The sequence below is a fragment of the Triplophysa dalaica genome, chromosome 7 (assembly GCF_015846415.1).
Source record: "Triplophysa dalaica isolate WHDGS20190420 chromosome 7, ASM1584641v1, whole genome shotgun sequence".
Taxonomy (NCBI): Eukaryota; Metazoa; Chordata; class Actinopteri; order Cypriniformes; family Nemacheilidae; genus Triplophysa; species Triplophysa dalaica.
Window position 1 is genome coordinate 18,639,995 of NC_079548.1, and position 18,400 is coordinate 18,658,394.

At 40.8% G+C, this 18,400-nt stretch overlaps 1 protein-coding gene across 2 annotated transcripts; it reads left to right on the plus strand.

Annotated features, from left to right (window-relative positions):
- The first annotated feature begins 533 nt into the window (after positions 1 to 533).
- gpr146 (G protein-coupled receptor 146) lies at positions 534 to 10,513 on the plus strand. Of its 2 annotated transcripts, none has more exons than XM_056753545.1 (2): positions 534 to 805; positions 7,809 to 10,513. In XM_056753545.1, the coding sequence occupies exon 2, from the start codon at positions 7,851 to 7,853 to the stop codon at positions 8,850 to 8,852; it is 1,002 nt and encodes a 333-aa protein (XP_056609523.1). In that variant the 5' UTR covers positions 534 to 805; positions 7,809 to 7,850; the 3' UTR covers positions 8,853 to 10,513. The 2 variants fall into 2 exon arrangements, with proteins under 2 accessions (XP_056609523.1, XP_056609522.1); XM_056753544.1 differs by having other exon boundaries at positions 538 to 797.
- The last annotated feature ends 7,887 nt before the right edge of the window (positions 10,514 to 18,400 follow it).

The following is an 18,400-nucleotide window of genomic DNA, read 5'->3' on the forward strand; positions in this document are numbered from 1 at the left end:
TTCAAACATTTACGTCATAAACAAACCTTACTTGTTGCCTATAAAAAGAGGTCGAAGTATGTTCGTTTTCCTCATCTAGGTCTAGATAAAACTCGCTTGACCTGCACATCCAAAGCTGCTTTTGTTGCGTGCTTTTGAAAGTTGCTGCATGTCCCCCCTCCTCTATAATCGTCCAATGACTACGAGCTAAACGAAATTACGTTTCCTACTATGGCCAAGAGCCTGTGATGAATATAAAACTCATCCCGTTCGCGTTGCCTAGTTACCATCCAATAGCGAGGGATCGGCTCATGTATATTAACACCATACGCAGGAGATTATCGCAATCTCCAAATAGTGACAACATACTCATGAATATTAATTATATACAGGCGCGTTACGTTTCAACGTGATTATCCAATGGCTAACGCGCGGCTTATGAATATTAATAAGCTAACCGTGATCGTAGTAGGATTGTAAAGAGTGCGGTCCAGGGCTGTGGGGGAGGGTCACGTGACGTGTGTACACACACTCTAGAGTTCAGCACCAGTCGATTCGTAGTAAGATCAGCGTCCTCCCCTTTCCAGAACAAGCTTTGACGGACCACAGGCGAATATACCGTATCGAAGTGTGTTTACTTGACAAATCGGCGCTTTAATCGATCGCATTTGTGCGTGTTTAATTTCACACAAAGTCTGAGCGGTGCACGTAGCGCTTTGGGAGCTTTTGTCAAAGTATCTGAGGAGAAATGTCAATGGAAATACAGCAGAATCCGATGCCTCCATAGAGCTGTCTCTCTGCCAGGAACTGGTCCTCTGGTGAGTAGGTTAGCCAATATCTCCTTATATTGAGTTGTTGTTGAAGTTTGTTTTTGACGTTAAATTTGACCTCAGCGGAGGAAGAGCGTCAAACATTCACGAGACACTATTTCAACTCTTCAGAGCTCGCGCTGTGACATATTTGTGACAGTTGATTCAAATCAGGTTAAACTTCAGCCGTATCCCGTACAAACCAGCAAAATTACGGCTGTATTCAGAACTATATGTTAACAATACTTCCTTTAAGATAACTTGTACACATTTCGCGTTGAGGAAAATAATTTGAATATGTTTACCGTAAAGAGCGAGTGGAGGGGATTTGAACGCCCTGTGAGCATCGTCTTGAGTAACTTGTACAGGGTGTAGGCTACCATTACATCTGCACACGGTAACTTCTCCTTTTAACCTGTCATTTTTAAGTAATAATAAAAATGCTGAATGAAACGAAGCAGAATATTCAGATTTAACTAATGAGCGAATGTTTTTATTTACCAAGAGCAAGGTGATGTATATGAACAGCTCATTTTATTAAAGGGAAAAACGTGATTTAGTCAGTGTAATATTTACATATTATAATGTAAATGTAATACACTGTATTAAAAATAATACACGTGTTATTTGCTATAAATCCAGTATTATTGAAATGTGTTGGTTTTCTATCATGTTGGGTTGTAAGGAAGAGCAGCACATTCAGTGCTCTAAATCCATTCAAAACAACCAAAATCCCAAGCAGGTTGTTTATTTGCCTGAGGTATACTCATACTATTACTCTTACTATCAGGCGCACGTTTATGTTGCAATGTAACTGAGTACAGATGATGTTTCTGGGAAGTCATCCCGTTACTTATTACCCCGAACAAGCAGAAAGCAGCATTTCCATGGGGTCTGCGTCATTCAGGTCTTGTACGAGAGATTGGCTACATGCCCGCAAGTTCTGGTGAAGATCGTAGTCCTCGTATTAGACAGATGAGAAACATTCCTCTTTGCCCGAAGACGCTAGAGAGTGCATTACACTTAAGCACGGTTTGGGCTGCCCAGCTGGACAAGAGAGGATTACATAACCTGTTATCCAATTTTCTCATAGATGTCAACTTTGATCTGTTCTTTTTAGTCTGTATGCTTCAGTGTGTAAGTTTGGTATGTTATCAGATTTGATGAAAAAAGACTGAACTAATGGAAGCCGTTTAAGTTCACACCCTGACAACCCAGAATACTCTATATCCAGTGAGCTCTATCGAGACAAAATGTACACGCGCTAAAATGTAAGGCGCACCCGTGAAGGGCTGTGCACACCAGCGGGCATAACCAAATCCCTTTAAGCAAATTCTGAATCTGTTTGTCAAATCAGGCAAGCTCGCAGCATTTGTTTTTCCCCATCGAAGACTGCCTAGCAATAAGCCATGCGTGCCATACACAAAACAGCGATCACTCCTGCTGATGAGTGTGCAGTCTTCCCAAGGGTCAGCCTAGCTTAGGGGATGAAAGGAAGACTTCATTTTCTTTCATCGAGGGTTTTCATTGTGCTCTTAAATATTTTTGATCAACCAGAAAAGTTTTGCTGGCCTTCTTAGACACATGCTCAATGTGTGAAACATGTTAGATAAGTGACATCAATGTCTGCTGCTTGTGAAGAAGAATAGCAGGTGAGAATGAATGCTGTTGTGGGTGTATAAAAGGTTGAAACATGTAGAGTCAGTCATTAATGAAATACTTGGCACTGTGGAATCTGCCGCATCACTTGCACTTTCAATTGAATTACGAACCAGTAGTGTAATATTAATTTATTAATTTGACTTAATAATTAAATATTTTGATAAATTCTTAATATTATTTAAATAATTATGAAGTACATGTTGATATCATGGACTCAACTATGGATATATTGCCATCCTTTCTTTTATCATTTTTTGTTAATTTTGACATAGAGAATGACTGTTGGATAAATAAAACAGCATTAATGGAATGAACATGCTGCCACCTTTAGATATAATTGTAAAGAGTATTGTAAATTGAATGTTTTTATTTAAAGTGCAATACATAACTCTTTGGTTAACGATTATCGATAAAAGCTGCCTCTTGATTGGCAACATAAGCTTATGATAAAGATTAAGGATTCATATTTATTTAGTAGAAAATAAGCATGTAAAGTAATCTTAAGTGTTTGGTTTCCGACAGAGATATGGGGCAAAATGTTCGTTAGCATCATTGCTGTGTTGTAATATAAAAGCGGAAAATCCATTGCAACATTTTTGGTGAACTGAAAAGGCTTGTTCCTCAGTTTGATTTCTGTATCTAGCTTGTATCATTGTAGTTGAAACACACTGAAAAATGTATCACAGCGCTACATGTTCTGACTGTAAAACTCTCCATTTGTTATTCGTTACCTAAACCCTTACAGCTAGCACGCACAAAGCTCAGAAGATGCAATCATGTGACATCACTCAGCCGATTCTGAGAATGTGCTGTACATTCCAGCTGGGATACGAGGGGTGTGGAGCAGCCCTCCTTACATCCACCCAGAGGATCTCCTTAAAAGCTGTCAAGACGTGTAGTTAGCTTCACTCCCAAAACACCCATTGCCCAGATGCACGGTCAGCCAAGATGTTGTTTTGTTTGTAAAAGTGAAGTACAATTAATAACAAAAATTCTGGTTATTTACAGAATGCGGTAGATGGACGCTAACATCTGTGTGTATGACCCGTGAGCTGCAGGTGTTAAAACGCCTCTTCCAATGACACGCTTTGGCAGCGTATTACCTTTTGCACCCTCTCAGGAATCCTTCAAGCTAACGGCCTAGATCATGTTTGGTTTATTGACAAGATGCATCAAAGTTTAAAAAACATAAGAGACGGCATGGACTCGAATCACAAAACAACATCCACTGGCAGAGTAAATAAGAAAAAATTAGTTGCAACTTGCAGCTGAAAAGTATTTGCACTGTCGGTTGCCATAGTCACAGGAAGAGGAAGTATTGACGGGAAAATTACTGTTTTTAAGTCAGAGAAATTGAGTGTCTGGTAGTGAATAGGTGTCGCAGGCTTGGCTGCCAGTAACAGCGGAGACCTTTTGCAAAGATATTTTGTTTTTCGTTTTATTTGAAGGTATTCATGCAGAAAAGCCAGGCATGGCCTTCAAAGCTGACTTTTACACCTGCCCTTTAAAAACAATGTCCCCACGACTCTTTTTTTTCTCAACTTGTAGCCAGTTCTAGATTCCTTTGCCTGTATAGAGAACAATGCGGCAGTCCAAGCAAGATCAAAGAACCTTGAGGAGTTATTTTACCACCAGATGAGAGTTTAACCTTCTTAAGAGGGCTGAGATGATACTGGTTGATATATACTGGTTAGACTGACATAAAATGCTCGTACAGACAGGACTGTTTATGCAATAGCAAGTTTTTAACTGTGGTTCGCTGTTAGTGTGTGACTACAAGGTGAAAAGGACAAATGAGAGTTTCCGCCCTAGAGACATACAGGAGCAATCCTCGACTGCCTGTCTCCAGGCCAAAACAATTCTGTCTATGGCTCGGTTATGTAAGCCGGCAGAGGAACCCTCACTCAACAATTATTATTTCTGCTCGGTGTCCTCTGAGAAGACTGCAGGTCTACTGCTAAATACATCATGCTGCCAAAACCTCAATGCCCAAAAGTTTGTCACAAAGATTGATAGATAGTTTATGTTTTTTAAGGCTTTAGTTCAAAATAATGTATAATTTTGGTAACACTTTAGAATAGGAACCAATTTTCTTTATTAACTAGTTGCTTATTAGATGCCTATTTTTTAGCATTTTTTTTATTAGTACTTATAAAGCACATGTTCGACATGACCATATTCTACTTCCCTAATCCTACCTAATACCTAAACATAACAACTACCTTACGAACTATTAATAAACAACAAATTTGTAGTTTACTGAGGCAAAAGTAATAGTTAATGGTTTATTAATACCGAGAATTTGATCTTAAAATTCAGTGTGACCATACGTTTGTGTAACTGTAATCTTTTATTCCAGGAGCATATTGTGTTTTTTGTCAAAAAAATTTAATTAGTATTGAAGAGATTATGTCCGTAATCAAATCCACGTCTATTTTCACTAGTTTTGAATCTATGAAGCTAGTGTATTCCTTTACATTGACGAAATGACAAATGTAATTTGCAATTCACTTTCTTTTCTGGAAACAGGCCAAGCAGTATTAATATCTTATCTGGCATTACACAGATTTTTGTCAACTCATATCCTCTCTAGGTAACGTTAAAGAGGTAATGCTACACCCTCTAAGTACCTCGTAGCAAAATAAACCCCTTTGATATGTCTCGCACAAACTTCTTGTTTCAATAAGAAGCATTCATACACAGAAAGAAAGAGCCGTTCTACACACAATTTTATTGGTCCTTGATTATAATGGTCAATAATGGGAGTCGCAGATATGACGTGTGTTTTTATAGGCCAACCCGGAAATTAGTACTGCAGTGGTTCCCTCGACCGAAAACCTATGCTTTTTCCCATGGACTTGGAATATCGCAAAATATATGCTCCGTGATTAATAAAGGTTTATGATGTTTACACGTTTTGTCTATCAAGAACAACTTTACCAATTAACACAACATTTGTTACTTTTGAAGCCGAAATACAATAGGCAGAAGTGAAAAACTAACATGATGCTATAAACAGACTACCATTAAGGTCGCTCGATATCAACGTCACCACCACCAAGCCTCTCACAACTCTTTCAAACTTTATAAAAAATGTGTTCCCTTGTAACTAATTATTCTGTACATGGATTCGCATCTACATTTTAAGAGATTTGTGCCCATGTTGCATTAGTTGTGAGCTTTATATGCACGATTACGTCTAACATCCCAGGCAAAGAAAGTAGTTATGTTTAGCAACTTGTTAGCAACCGCCGTTTTTAAGGGATAGTTCACCAAAGCAGAAAATTCTGTCTTCAAAAATTACTTTGTTATGATGAACACATAGAATTTTTTTCTGTTCCGGGACATCGTTGACTAACATTAAAAAATGTAATGGTAGTCGGGTGCCCCAGAACTGTTTGTTTTCCTAAATTTGTCAAAAATATCTAATTTGCTGTTCAACAAAACAATAAAAAATTATGGATGTAATAGTGTCACAGTACTGAATATTGAAAATCTTTACCTGTGTTTATTTATACAGGTTTGAAACAGCCTGAGGGTCAGTAATTGGTAAATATTTTTGGGTGACCTATCCCTCTAAGACACTATAAGGCTTTAAATAAATTACAAGCAGGTTATAATTGGTGTGTTTTATCTCATTGAATACAACCTGAAAATATTTAGAGGTTTATTTACCACAGACCTCATTTCAGGCGATTTACCAAAAACTATAGATTTTGGAGCGATGGAATCGGAAGTCCTAAAATGCTAACTCGCTTCCGGGGTTTCATACAAAAATACATCATCTCTGCGGCTCCCTATTGTGGCACAGTCTACAGCGTTTATGCTCTCAGATAAAATAACAATAATGTGATTAAACCAAATTCAAATGTCAGGTGAATGTTTCCATTTTCTTTGGATAAGGCGTTAGATAATTCATTCATGAAAACACAATCATGTTGTGACAAATAAACTGGAGTTGGGCTCTCTGCGTGTGCACATGCTGTGACCTCATCCTGAACTCACACGAGCATCCACTCCACCCGTGACATGCTACATCTCATCCCACAAATCTGCACGATTTACTATCCTAGACCTGAATCACGGCAGCCTTTGGTCACAGCATGTGCATTGTGGATGCTGAGGCGCTTTCATTTGGAATCTGTTGTTATAGAAAGAAGTTTGTCCGCAGTGTCATTCAGTATTTCTACACTTATTTTACGAAACTTAAGTCTCACAAGCATGTACTGAGATTTTTAGAAATCCTTTTTGCTGTCTAGTGCAATAAAATAACAGTTTTTTAAATAGCTTTCTTGTAATGCAATAAATGTCTTTTCTCAACATACAGAAGTTTTGAATAAAGAAAGCACTTTTTACAAATGCATGAGATCTTGGTCATACCAAAAAGAGCCCAGAAACAGATGTTTTTTTGTGTAAAGTTGGTAAGCCACCTCATAGGGGCCCTAATGTATTCCAGAAAATGTAATTTTTTGTTGTTTGCTGGTCAATCTATAGTAACATGTCATAAATAATGCAAAAATAAAGTGTAATACGGTCATATCAGATGTCTACAAAACAGTAAAACATTTACCTCTAAATAATTGTAAATGATTTCGGTGGGTAAAACTGACTTTGCAACCAGGGATGGATTACTGACCGGGCCAATGGGTCTCTTGACTACCATGAGCCTGAGGAGCCCCTGGGCTTTAAAGTTGCGCCATCCAGTTTGGTACAGAGAACCCAACAACAATGAAAGCAAATGTTTATCTATGTTTAATATATGGGTCCCATAGCCTATGCAAGGCCTCTGTGGATAACCTGTAAAAAATGAAATGATCAACAAATCATGGCAACATTTGTTTTTATGTTACTTTAACTAAATTACAGAACATTTAAATCGTATTTTCTGAATCTTTTGCCTGATGATGTGATGTGTCACAGACATGTGTCACAGGGGCATTTTATGGTAAAAAATCTTTTTTTATTTATGCGATGCTTAAAATACGTGTATATTTGAGAGTTAATTAAATAGTACCCCGTAATTTGGTCCATTGTTGATTTTTCGCTGTGTTGCTAATATTAGACTTCTATAAATCTTGTACAGATAATCTTTAGCATAGTGGAGGCATTTGATGCAGAGCGAGAGCGGTTTTAATATTCATTATCATCTTAACTTTTGTGAATACGCATGGAAAGAACGGAAAAATTGTGGGGGGTGGCCCTTGGAGGTAACTGGCCCCGGTGCCCTTTGAAGTCATAATCCGTCCCTGGTTGCTACAATGTTTTGTCAACTGGTCATAGCACACAAGATCATCTTTTATCCATTTTTTATTTTCCAAAAATAAAACCTTGCATTAATACAAGTGTTCTGTCTTACAGCTGATTCAGACAAACACAGTGGACACCTTTGGAAGTCTAGCGATGTGGAGCTGCATGGTTTACAATGAGACAGACGACAGCGTGGACCTCCGGCTCTGCCAGGACTTTGGACTCATCCTGTCAGTCTTCTCTCTGGTGTACCTCATCGTCTGCTTTCCAGTGGGGCTTTGCTACAATGCCTTGCTGGTGGTGGTCAACCTTTCCAACAAGGTCACCATGACTATGCCCGATGTCTACTTTGTAAACATAGCCATCGCTGGCCTGGTGCTCAACCTGGTGGCTCCGATGGAGCTGCTGGGTCCCAGTTTTACACGCTGGCCCATGTGGGAGTACAACAACGAGATCTACATCACCCTCCTGATCCTCTTTAACATTTCTTCCCTGGTCATCATGTACTCAACCACCTTACTCAGTCTGGACTACTACATTGAGCGGGTTCTTCCACGCACCTACATGTCCAGCGTTTACAACACCAAGCACGTCTGCGGCTTCATTTGGGGCGGTGCTGTGCTCACCAGCTTCTCTTCGCTGCTGTTCTACGTGTGCAACCACGTCTCCACCAAGATTGTTGAGTGCACCAAGATGCAGAACAAGGAAGCGGCCGATGCAATCATGATGTTTATCGGGTACGTAGTGCCGGCGGTGGCCGTGCTTTATGCGTTCGTGCGAATCCTCCGCATCAGGAAGGAATCCACCCCTTTGGACCAGGACTCTGGGCGGCTCGATCCCTCAATCCACAGGTTGCTGCTGGCCTCCGTGTGCATGCAGTTTCTGCTGTGGACTCCGTATTACATGACCTTACTGGTACACACGGTGGCCGAGGCTCCTGCGAGCCATTCAAACAGGCACCACAAAATCACGTACTTCTTTCTGAGACGTTTAGCCGAACTGCTTGCGTTCTGTAGCAGCTTTGCTATTCCCCTCATGTACAGGCAAATGAACAAGAACTTCTCCCATAAACTCCAGCGGCTTCTAAAGAGGCTGCATTGCGGGGACCAGTCGTGTCCCCACGAACGGTCTGCAGTCCAGCAGGTGGTCACATGAGAGCTCATGTCCAATCTCTCTCAATGGCACTTACTCCGAAAGCCACCGAAGTCGAGCCAGCTTATGAACCTGGAAATATTGTGTCCTGAAAGGAAGTATTTTGCTCACCACAAGGAGTGGAATGTGTCTCTGTGAAAACGTGGAACCTCTGTAACACTTAACGACTTAACTTCATTCGTCCATCTCTGCAGTGAATGGGCGACCAAGAAGAAACCACTAAGTGCTGTTTTTGTGTAAGCTATGTCGGTTCTTTGGAACTTGAGTTCCTGGGGAAACGTCAGCCCATCTATTGTCCGTTTTGGTGGACGAGGGAAAGTTGAACTCGTATGTAATCTGTTACAGGATACGCTGCAGAGCCTTTTAATGTGATGCTTTCAGACCAATCCGTTCCCTTTTAGCTCAAGACCATATTTCGCTCCAGGCATTCTCTGCTGTGATCCACAGCTTTATAAGCTCTTCGTTCCGGGTTGAGTTTTCTGGTCACACTTTCCATAAAAGCTTACTGGTAGATGCTAGTAAACACAATATAATTACCTCAATTTCACACACCAACGGGCATTACATTGGATCGGTCTAAACAACTTTTATAACACCCAGAAATACCCAGTGAAACTGATGTCAGGGTGCGGGGAAGGTGTGAGTTTGTTTTTGTTTGTGGGTATGTTTCTGAGTGCTTGCTGCTAAGGTGATCATAATTGCACAGCTGCTCAGCCATTTTGTTCCCATCGTTTTAAGATAAAGAAAGAAAGAAATCAGCATAGCTAACTGAGAAGAAGCTTAACAAAATATCCAGGTTTTAGGTCAGCTAGTTAGAGTTTTAATCTATGTCCTTCGTTTGCTACTTTAATTATTTTGTGTGCACCATGAGAAAGTTATTTGCTCAAATGTTTGAGGATCCAGTTGTCCAGTTAATCATTATTTGGATAGCGAACAAAGTTCTGTTGATATAGTTCTAAAGTTCTATTGAAACATATTTGAAAGCAAACAAGAGAGTTGATTGGCAGTGACGGCTTTTTGAGAGGAGATTAAAATGTAAAACCATTACAATTTGTGCTGTATTGAACATTATTAATAATTTGTCAAAATATTAAAGAAACAAAAGAAACCTTTATTGAGATTAGTTTGCATGAAAGGTTTTATTGTATGCATATATAGAGCGATATGCATAAATGCTCCCAATGTGGGAGAATATCTTTTCCAGGAAATAATTCTCAGAGCGAGGATAAGGAATAGCACCGTTTAAGCTAGTAAATGGCATGTCATTATCAAAATGTCTTTTATTTTCTTGGCGCTAAGCCGGTTGATGCAAAATTAGTATTTTGGAAAGAAAGCACTGTATGTGAGCAAGGGGGTCCACTCATGTGAGCAAGGGAAAGAATGTATTTCAAGTCATGAAGGGGATTAAAAACGATTAACCCTCAATCATAAATGTGGAAACGGCAATCGCAATGTTACGGCTGTAATTAGCATGCTAATGCCAGTATGTATAATAATAAAAATATGTATATATTGTACTGCAGAGATTTACTGGAAGAAAACAGACATGCCATTTTAGATTACAGTATTATTTTCACAGAGATTTATTTAGATACTAAAGTGTCTGTCATCCTTTGTCCCATACTGAGTCAAAGACTTGTTCAATAAACTAACATAAATATAAACCTGCTTGACTCTTTCATTGACTGACCACATCTGACAGCGGCTTTCCGGATGACAAATGAAGCGTGTGTTGGTTTGTATCAGAACAGGTATGCATGAGTTCACGCCTTCGTTTATACTGAAGAACATAAATATGTTTTGTGTACCAGAAATTTTTCTAACTTAGTGTGAGCCTCAGAATAGTGCCAGGCCCGAGGAACAGAAACCACACTGAAATGTTCCTTGGCGGAATGGTTTTGTTCAGTTGTCCATCTGCAGAACAGCAGGAACCAGACACTGGTACTGTAAAAAGATGTTGTTTGCTTGTTCTTCAATTCCCAACTGTCTTATTTTTGGCGAAACACATGTTAGAGAAAATTGAATGTTTAGACACTTCACTAAACCATTTTATTGAGGTTGTATTCTAATCACTTGTTATAGATAAAGTTGGCTATTTGTGCCACTAGTGAAGCGAACGTTCTCCCATCAGAACCTGTTGGTTGAGTTAACATTGAATACAACTGAATACAAACAGAGAAGTGTTTGACACTGCCACGTCTTTACAAGCAAAAAATGATGACAAAAAATGAACTTTATTTAGTTTTCAACTTTTTACTTGCCATTACATCAATGAGTCAAACATCTTTTAATGTACTGTTTAAACAGGAGCGCCTTTTCTAATAACAGACTAACCACCATGTTGTAAATTTGTCATGTTGATAGCCAAGCGTGCCGTTGGTCCAGTGAACTATTTCAAAGATCCTTCACCAAAGGATTCAGTGAGATGAGCTTAGACGTTGTGGTGTTGACGCTAGCAAAATAAAAACTCACCTGGGTTTTGTTATTTACTGACTCAGTGGGGGCACCTCCAGTCAACAGAGTCAGCATTATGCTTGCGTGTGTGTGTATGTGTGTGTGTGTGTGCGCTTGGAACGGAGCGAGTCGGGTCAGAGGAGGAGTAGGTAGACCGAGGGGCCCCGTGCAGGCCGCAGCGCTGTGTGCAGTCTCTTCTAAGTGCCTGTGGCGGCTCCAAACCAAGCCACAAAACCCTTGAGAAAGAAGAACATTCTATACATTCTTAAAATTGTTTCAGCTTCTTAAACACCCCCGGTGCTGCATATCTGTCGCAGCACAACAACAACATTGTCCGACACAAAACAATAGAAATGTAAGCTTCAGTGTATGTTCTGCCGGGAAGACTCAATCTTGGGTTACGTACAGACCTAACCAATCATCATCTAACACTTTGAGTATATAAGTTCGCCACTTACCCTTTGTTTGCGTTCACAGTTGAAGCAGCTGATATTCACCCCCATCCTCCCCACCACCACTAGGATGGTCCCTGTCCATTAACCCCAGGGGGTTGGCTGCGCCCTGCCTTCATCTTCAGGCAGGAAGTGAAGGAATTCTTTACCCTCTGGATGCGAGCTATGGACGGGGCCTACGCGAAAGAACTATATCATTTACCATATTAGCACCTTGTCGCAGATCTGTTCTCTAATAAATCTTCATTGTCAAGTATTCTTGCCTCCCGAGTCTTTCTGGTAGAACCGGGGTGAGTCTGAATGTCATCCGGGATACAAGGAAAGTTCAGCGTTATGTGCGATAATACTCGCAAAGTGTTTTGTCTAGATTTAAAGACATATATGTGTTAGGGCATTTCATCTGCACTCAGTCAAGCTGATCTTGACTGGCCAGATTTGTATTTACTTAACAGGGGATGAAATTTGAGCTTAACCAAATAGAGGCACCATGGCATTAAGGGCAGCCCTTTAATCTACTTTAAATTTTGATTTATTTTATTTTTTACAGAAGCATGCATGGTACTGTGAAAATTCATGCAACATTTCAAATATATGCTAAGTCTGCAAAAGTGTCAAACTCCAGATCTGCTCAGCTGTGTTTTTTCTGTTAATAACATCTGTATAGAATAAAATATACATCTGGATAGAATAAGAAAATAGAAATGTTGGATGCCACGGATGCCTTTCTCTGTTTATAATTCATGAAGGGCGAGTCCGAACCAAATCAAACTGCACAAGCCATAATCGATATGACTTTTCTCTCTATCTCTCTCTCTCTCTCTCTCAAGAGAGTATATTCTTTCAATCATTGAATTGAACACATGCTTTCTGGAGACAGGTGGACGAGATGCTTGCCCTCACCTCCCCCATCAAAACACGCACGCATCACCCCTCTCTAACAAAGCCACACCTGCATGGTAGTTCCTGTTGTTAAGAGCCCTTTATGTGGGATTGAAAGGCAAACAGAGTTAAGACAAGTGACTGCCGCAGTTCGGCAGATGCAGAAATACCCCTCAGCATGTTTTCCCCTGACCTCATGAAATGACTTCACAGTTTCTTTATTCTAAAAGGCTCTTAATGCTGACATTGAAACTCACCACCACACAGGCAGAATTTATGACAACAGATTTAATCCTGTGCAATCCGTCCCAACTCCGGACATGAGCTCCATTTAGTGCTAAGAAGACTTTCGAATGTTCTCTGGTGTTGTTTCAAAGTAAACTTGGGTTGAGCTTTCTAATTGTTTGGCAGAGCGGGTGAGCCCAGCTTAAATCAAGACCACCAAGGTTGCGGCACATTTGGTTTGTCGCTTAAGTTTTTGCTGTTTGACTTGGCGCTCACCCTAATCTCATGTAAAAATGAGGACAACCGTTCCTTTACAGCTTTTGGGTCGCACCAGGCAATGCAATTGATTTATTTAATCTCCTGTGAATCATCAGATCCAGATAATCACTTAACAGCCCCGTTAACACACTAAAATCCAGACAATCATGACTAGACGCAGTCAAATTTTCCCTATATCGGTGGCTTGACCTGGTTTCAAACTTGTCAAGTGTCTGAGATTTGACTCCCTTTTGCGAGTGTGAAAATGTAAAAATGGGTCAGGTGCTTTGCATTTACATGTCTGGTTTACCAAACCCACCTCTTAACTGACAAATACTGAAAAATGGGATGTGGTAATTCCGTCATGGGAGACAGATTTATATAAGATAATGTTATCCACCAAAAATGTCTATGATGGCACATCAAATGCCTTAGGCGATTACACGCTCCCTTCCTCGTTTTGCACCGGCGGAATGATCTGGCGCGAACTGAACGCTTTGATAAATCAGACCCGATGTGGAAAGTCAGTCCCTCCCAGGGTCGATCTTGAAGGAGAGGCCCAGACTACAGCAGATGGCTGAAACCCAATCCTCCAAGATCCTGCCAGACCAGCTCAGTACTTTGCGAATGTACCCAAGTTTTAGAAATACAACAACAATGAAATCCTGGTGTCAGCAGAACGTCTGAATCTGGACCATGGGAACCACACAGGGGAGATTGGCCAGGTTGGCCATGTTTGACGCTGTGGTTTTGTGGGTTGGGAATCAAAGAAAGTGTCTATAAAACAGTTTACAGAGAGGGGAAGCAAGAATGTCTCTCAACGCTGTGTTTCTACGCTCCTGCAGCACTGAGACAAGCGTGTCTCCGGCACACCACAGGCATGAGGCTGAAAGTCTACAAAACATCATGAAAACATCATCCTGACACTCATCAAACGCACTTTCTTTCTTTCTATGTGTGCTTTCCGAAAGTGTTTCCAAAAACGCGTTGACAAAGCGAAGACGGAAAAGACATTTCAAGTTTGCTAATTGGTTGTTTAAAACCCTGAAAAGACATTTTCAATTCAAATGTATTTGTAGTGTAGCAACTTTCACTTTGAGTGCCAATAAAATGGAACTATAGCGAGAGAAACTCAATAAAATTATACAAATACAAACAAAACTGAAAACTATGCATGTAGCAAAAAAGAGATGAACACATAATGAAATCTTCTGCCGAGACATACAGACCTATTCTGGAGGCCCCCTGGGAGTTCCCGGACCCCAATTTGAAAACCATATCTACTAAGCTATATTAAAGTATTGAACTACAGTAGACACTTTACTTTTATTAACAAAAATAAAGACTCACGATGGGGGAAAACACAAAACTGAACAATGAAACTTGAAAACAAAGACTTCCCACGAGGGGGCAAAAAAAACAGAGAAACAGGATAACTAAACGTGATACTACGCAGAAACTAGACAAGGTAAACTGACAATGTAATTAAACCGAAGCAAACCAGGTAAAACGAAACAGCACAGGACAGCAAACACAGGGACATTAAATACGAGAACTAACAAAAGTTAAACAATAGGCAGGTGTGGGGAATCAAACAATGGCGGGAAGCCAAACAAGGAAACGCGGGGGCGGGGTCAAGAAACGAGACAGGCGAAGCATGGCTATCATAAACAAACAATTACCATGCGATTCCACAAAAAATGCCAGGAGCTGTCATGACCCTGCCATAGGACTAGAAATCATTTACAATAGTATACTATAATATTTTATGTGGGAAGCTATAAGTCATACAAGTGGAAATTAATTCGCCAAAAAATTGGAATTAATCATTATTATTAAATATATTAAATAGACTATATTACTATATAAATTGTATGTACTGTATATTAATTTGTATCCATAATTCCTAAAAAACAATTAATTTATTTATTTTGGAAATCATATTTTGTTTTAATTTAAACTAGCTGAAAAGAGTTTGTTGGGCCTAATGCTTAAATAAATGAATAAATAGTTAGCATTTCTCATATATACAGTATAGTGTATGGCCAAAACTATTTGTGTTTTTAAAAAACATTATTGCTGCCATGTAGTGCTGAAACAATTTCTGCCATGTTGATAGGTTGTGACTCATCCCAACTCAGTAATTCAAATATTAAAATGAAGATTGATGCTCATGGTCATAATTACAATAAAAAGGGTAATTAATGATAAAACGTGGATGAAAAATAAAAATAAAAGAGTAGCCTACTGGTTAATGTAAGAATAATGTGAAACATGGATTAAGAGAGCTCAGGACTGAGGATGCTACTTGGTTAACATTACCAAACGGCCTTAAAAGGAAAAAGAACCAGATTATTTAAAATACTTGTCACCCATATACCAGAGAAGTAGGGTCGAGTAGCACAGCAGGGGGACAGGCGTGTGTTTTGCTGCTTGTTTTTAAGGAGACAGCTGGAGCACAAGATGTGAGCTCTGCTCCCACAGGTGCAAGGATCTGTCACAACAATCTCTGCTCCACTGACCTCTTACATTGTCTTTGAGAATGCCAAGGCTGCTTGTTCTTCTCTATTAAAAACAGCATCCGACAAAACCATTAGAGAAGGAGATGGTATAATGCTGCATTATGTTTTTTATACATTCCGAGGGAATTACTTTCTGTACATCATTTGTTTAGGCAGTTTTTTATTTAATTCTGTTACTGTGTTTTGTGAGCTTTCTCATAATGTACGCTTTGACTCCCCCATGTGTTAAAAATGCGTAGTGCAGGGAGACTTTTATTGAATGAATACTTGCATAATAAAATATATATTCTTTCTTATTCCACAGGAGATCATAAATTGGGCTACATCTCGCTAAATAAATAAACTTTGATATAGCTACTATCTGTTTACAGTCTTTTGCAACCCAGCATTGGGTCAAAAAGGGACACACCGAACCTTTCTGTCTCTCTCTCTAACTAAATTGAGCAAATATAAACTATTGTTCATTAAGGCAGAACATGTGAAGCAAATCATATGATTCATTTATTTATTCATTCTCAACAATGATGGTTGTATCAACTCATTTCATGGATCCTCAGACTTCACAGCAGGACGGAGTTTTCTGAAAGAGTGTACTTCCAAGAACATCATGGCGTGCCATTAAAACACGACTGTGTGAGGAAAGATCGTGACATCCAATTTGCGTTCATCGCTAATTTACGAAACTCACTTCCACCACATGTTGCTACCTGGCAAATGTAATGCATTCCCTGCAGAGGGACACGGTCAGGCTTGTAAAGTGAGAAAAGCAGTTTCATGCTGTCTGAAACTCATCCGTTGTTCCCTGACTCATAATTAATCAGTTCCCTTTAGACTCTGGTAAGTCCCATGTGAAAATTGCACCGATTGGGCGCTTAATAGCGAGACACAAACAACAGCCTCCCCATCTAAGAACAAATACCTCAGAGGAAATGTTGCCTGGGAACATGTGAAGACTCAGCGAATACAAAAGCACGACAATGATCAAATAGATAAACTGTCATTATTTAAAACGGACAAGTGGTACAATACACAGAATCCTATCGACTATTACACACAACATTTTTGGCTTATTGGCTATAAAAGCTTAAACGGGTCATATGACACGACTAAAACGAATATTCTCGTTTGTTTTAGATGTAATGCAATGTGTATACACGACTTAAGGTTCAAAAACGCTTTATTTTCCTCATACCGTGCGTGTTAGCATCTCCTCTCTGAAACGAGCAGACTTCGTACAAAGCTCATCGCTCTAAATAGCGAGGTGTGTTATGATTGGCCAGTTACTACAGTGGGTAGTGATTGGTCGAATACTGCAAATGTGTGCCAGAAATATAACGCCTCTTACCATATTTGGAACATCAGGCCGCCAACCTGATAGGTAGTTCGGTCTTAGCCAAATCATACCACGAACTGACGTAGATTTGTGGGGGTGTGGTTAGACAAGGCGTTTCAGGTCTGTGTGAGCATTCGCTTTTAGATTTTTGCAATAGTATGTGTCTAATACATGCATGGAGAACTTATAACACACCAAAGACACATAAAAACACTTATTCGCGCCATATGACCCCTTTAACATTAGTTAACATAAACAGCTGTATTGGCACAAACTAACATGAACAAGGATTTTTGTGAGTTTTGTGGATTTTGAGAAGGCATTCGACTGTGTCCCTCGCGGCATCTTGTGGAGGGTGCTCCGGGAGTATGGGATTCGGGACCCTTTGCTAAGGGCTATCCGGTCCCTGGACGACCGGAGCAGGAGCTTGGTTCGCGTTGCCGGCAGTAAGTCAGACTTGTTTCCGGTGCATGTTGGACTCCGGCAGGGCTGCCCTTTGTCGCCGGTTCTGTTCCTAATTTTTATGGACAGAATTTCTAGGCGCAGCCAGGGGCCGGAGGACGTCGGGTTTGGGGACCACATGATTTCATCTCTGCTCTTTGCGGGCGATTTCATCATGCTGGCCCCATCAGACCAAGACCTTCAGCATTCACTGGGACGGTTTGCAGCCGAGTGTGAAGCGGCTGGGATGAGAATCAGCACCTCCAAATCTGAGGCCATGGTTCTCAGTCGGAAAACGGTGGCTTGCTCACTTCAGGTAGGTGGAGAGTTCCTGCCTCAAGTGGAGGAGTTCAAGTATCTGGGGGTCTTGTTCACAAGTGAGGGAAGGATGGAACGGGAGATTGACAGACGGATCGGTGCAGCTTCTTCAGTAATGCGGTCGCTGTACCGGTTTGTTGTGGTAAAGAAGGAGCTGAGCCGTAAGGCGAAGCTCTCGATTTGCCGTTCAATCTACGTTCCTACTCTCACCTATGGTCATGAGCTGTGGGTCATGACCGAAAAGACAAGATCCCAGATACAGGCGGCCGAAATTAGCTTTCTCCGCAGGGTGGCTGGGCGATCCCTTAGAGATAGGGTGAGAAGCTCAGTCACTCAGGAGGAGCTCAGTGTAGAGCCGCTGCTCCTCCACATCGAGAGGGGCCAGGTGAGGTGGCTCGGGCATCTTTTCCGGATGCCCCCTGGACGCCTTCCCGGTAAGGTGTTCCGGGCATGTACCATCGGGAGGAGACCCCGGGGAAGACCTAGGACACGCTGGAGGGACTATGTCTCCCGGCTGGCCTGGGAACGCCTGGGAATGCCTCGGTGTCCCCCCGGAAGAGCTGGAGGAAGTGTCTAGGGAGAGGGAAGTCTGGGCATCCCTGCTTAGACTGCTGCCCCCACGACCCGGCCCCGGATAAGCGGAAGAAAATGGATGGATGGATGGATGGA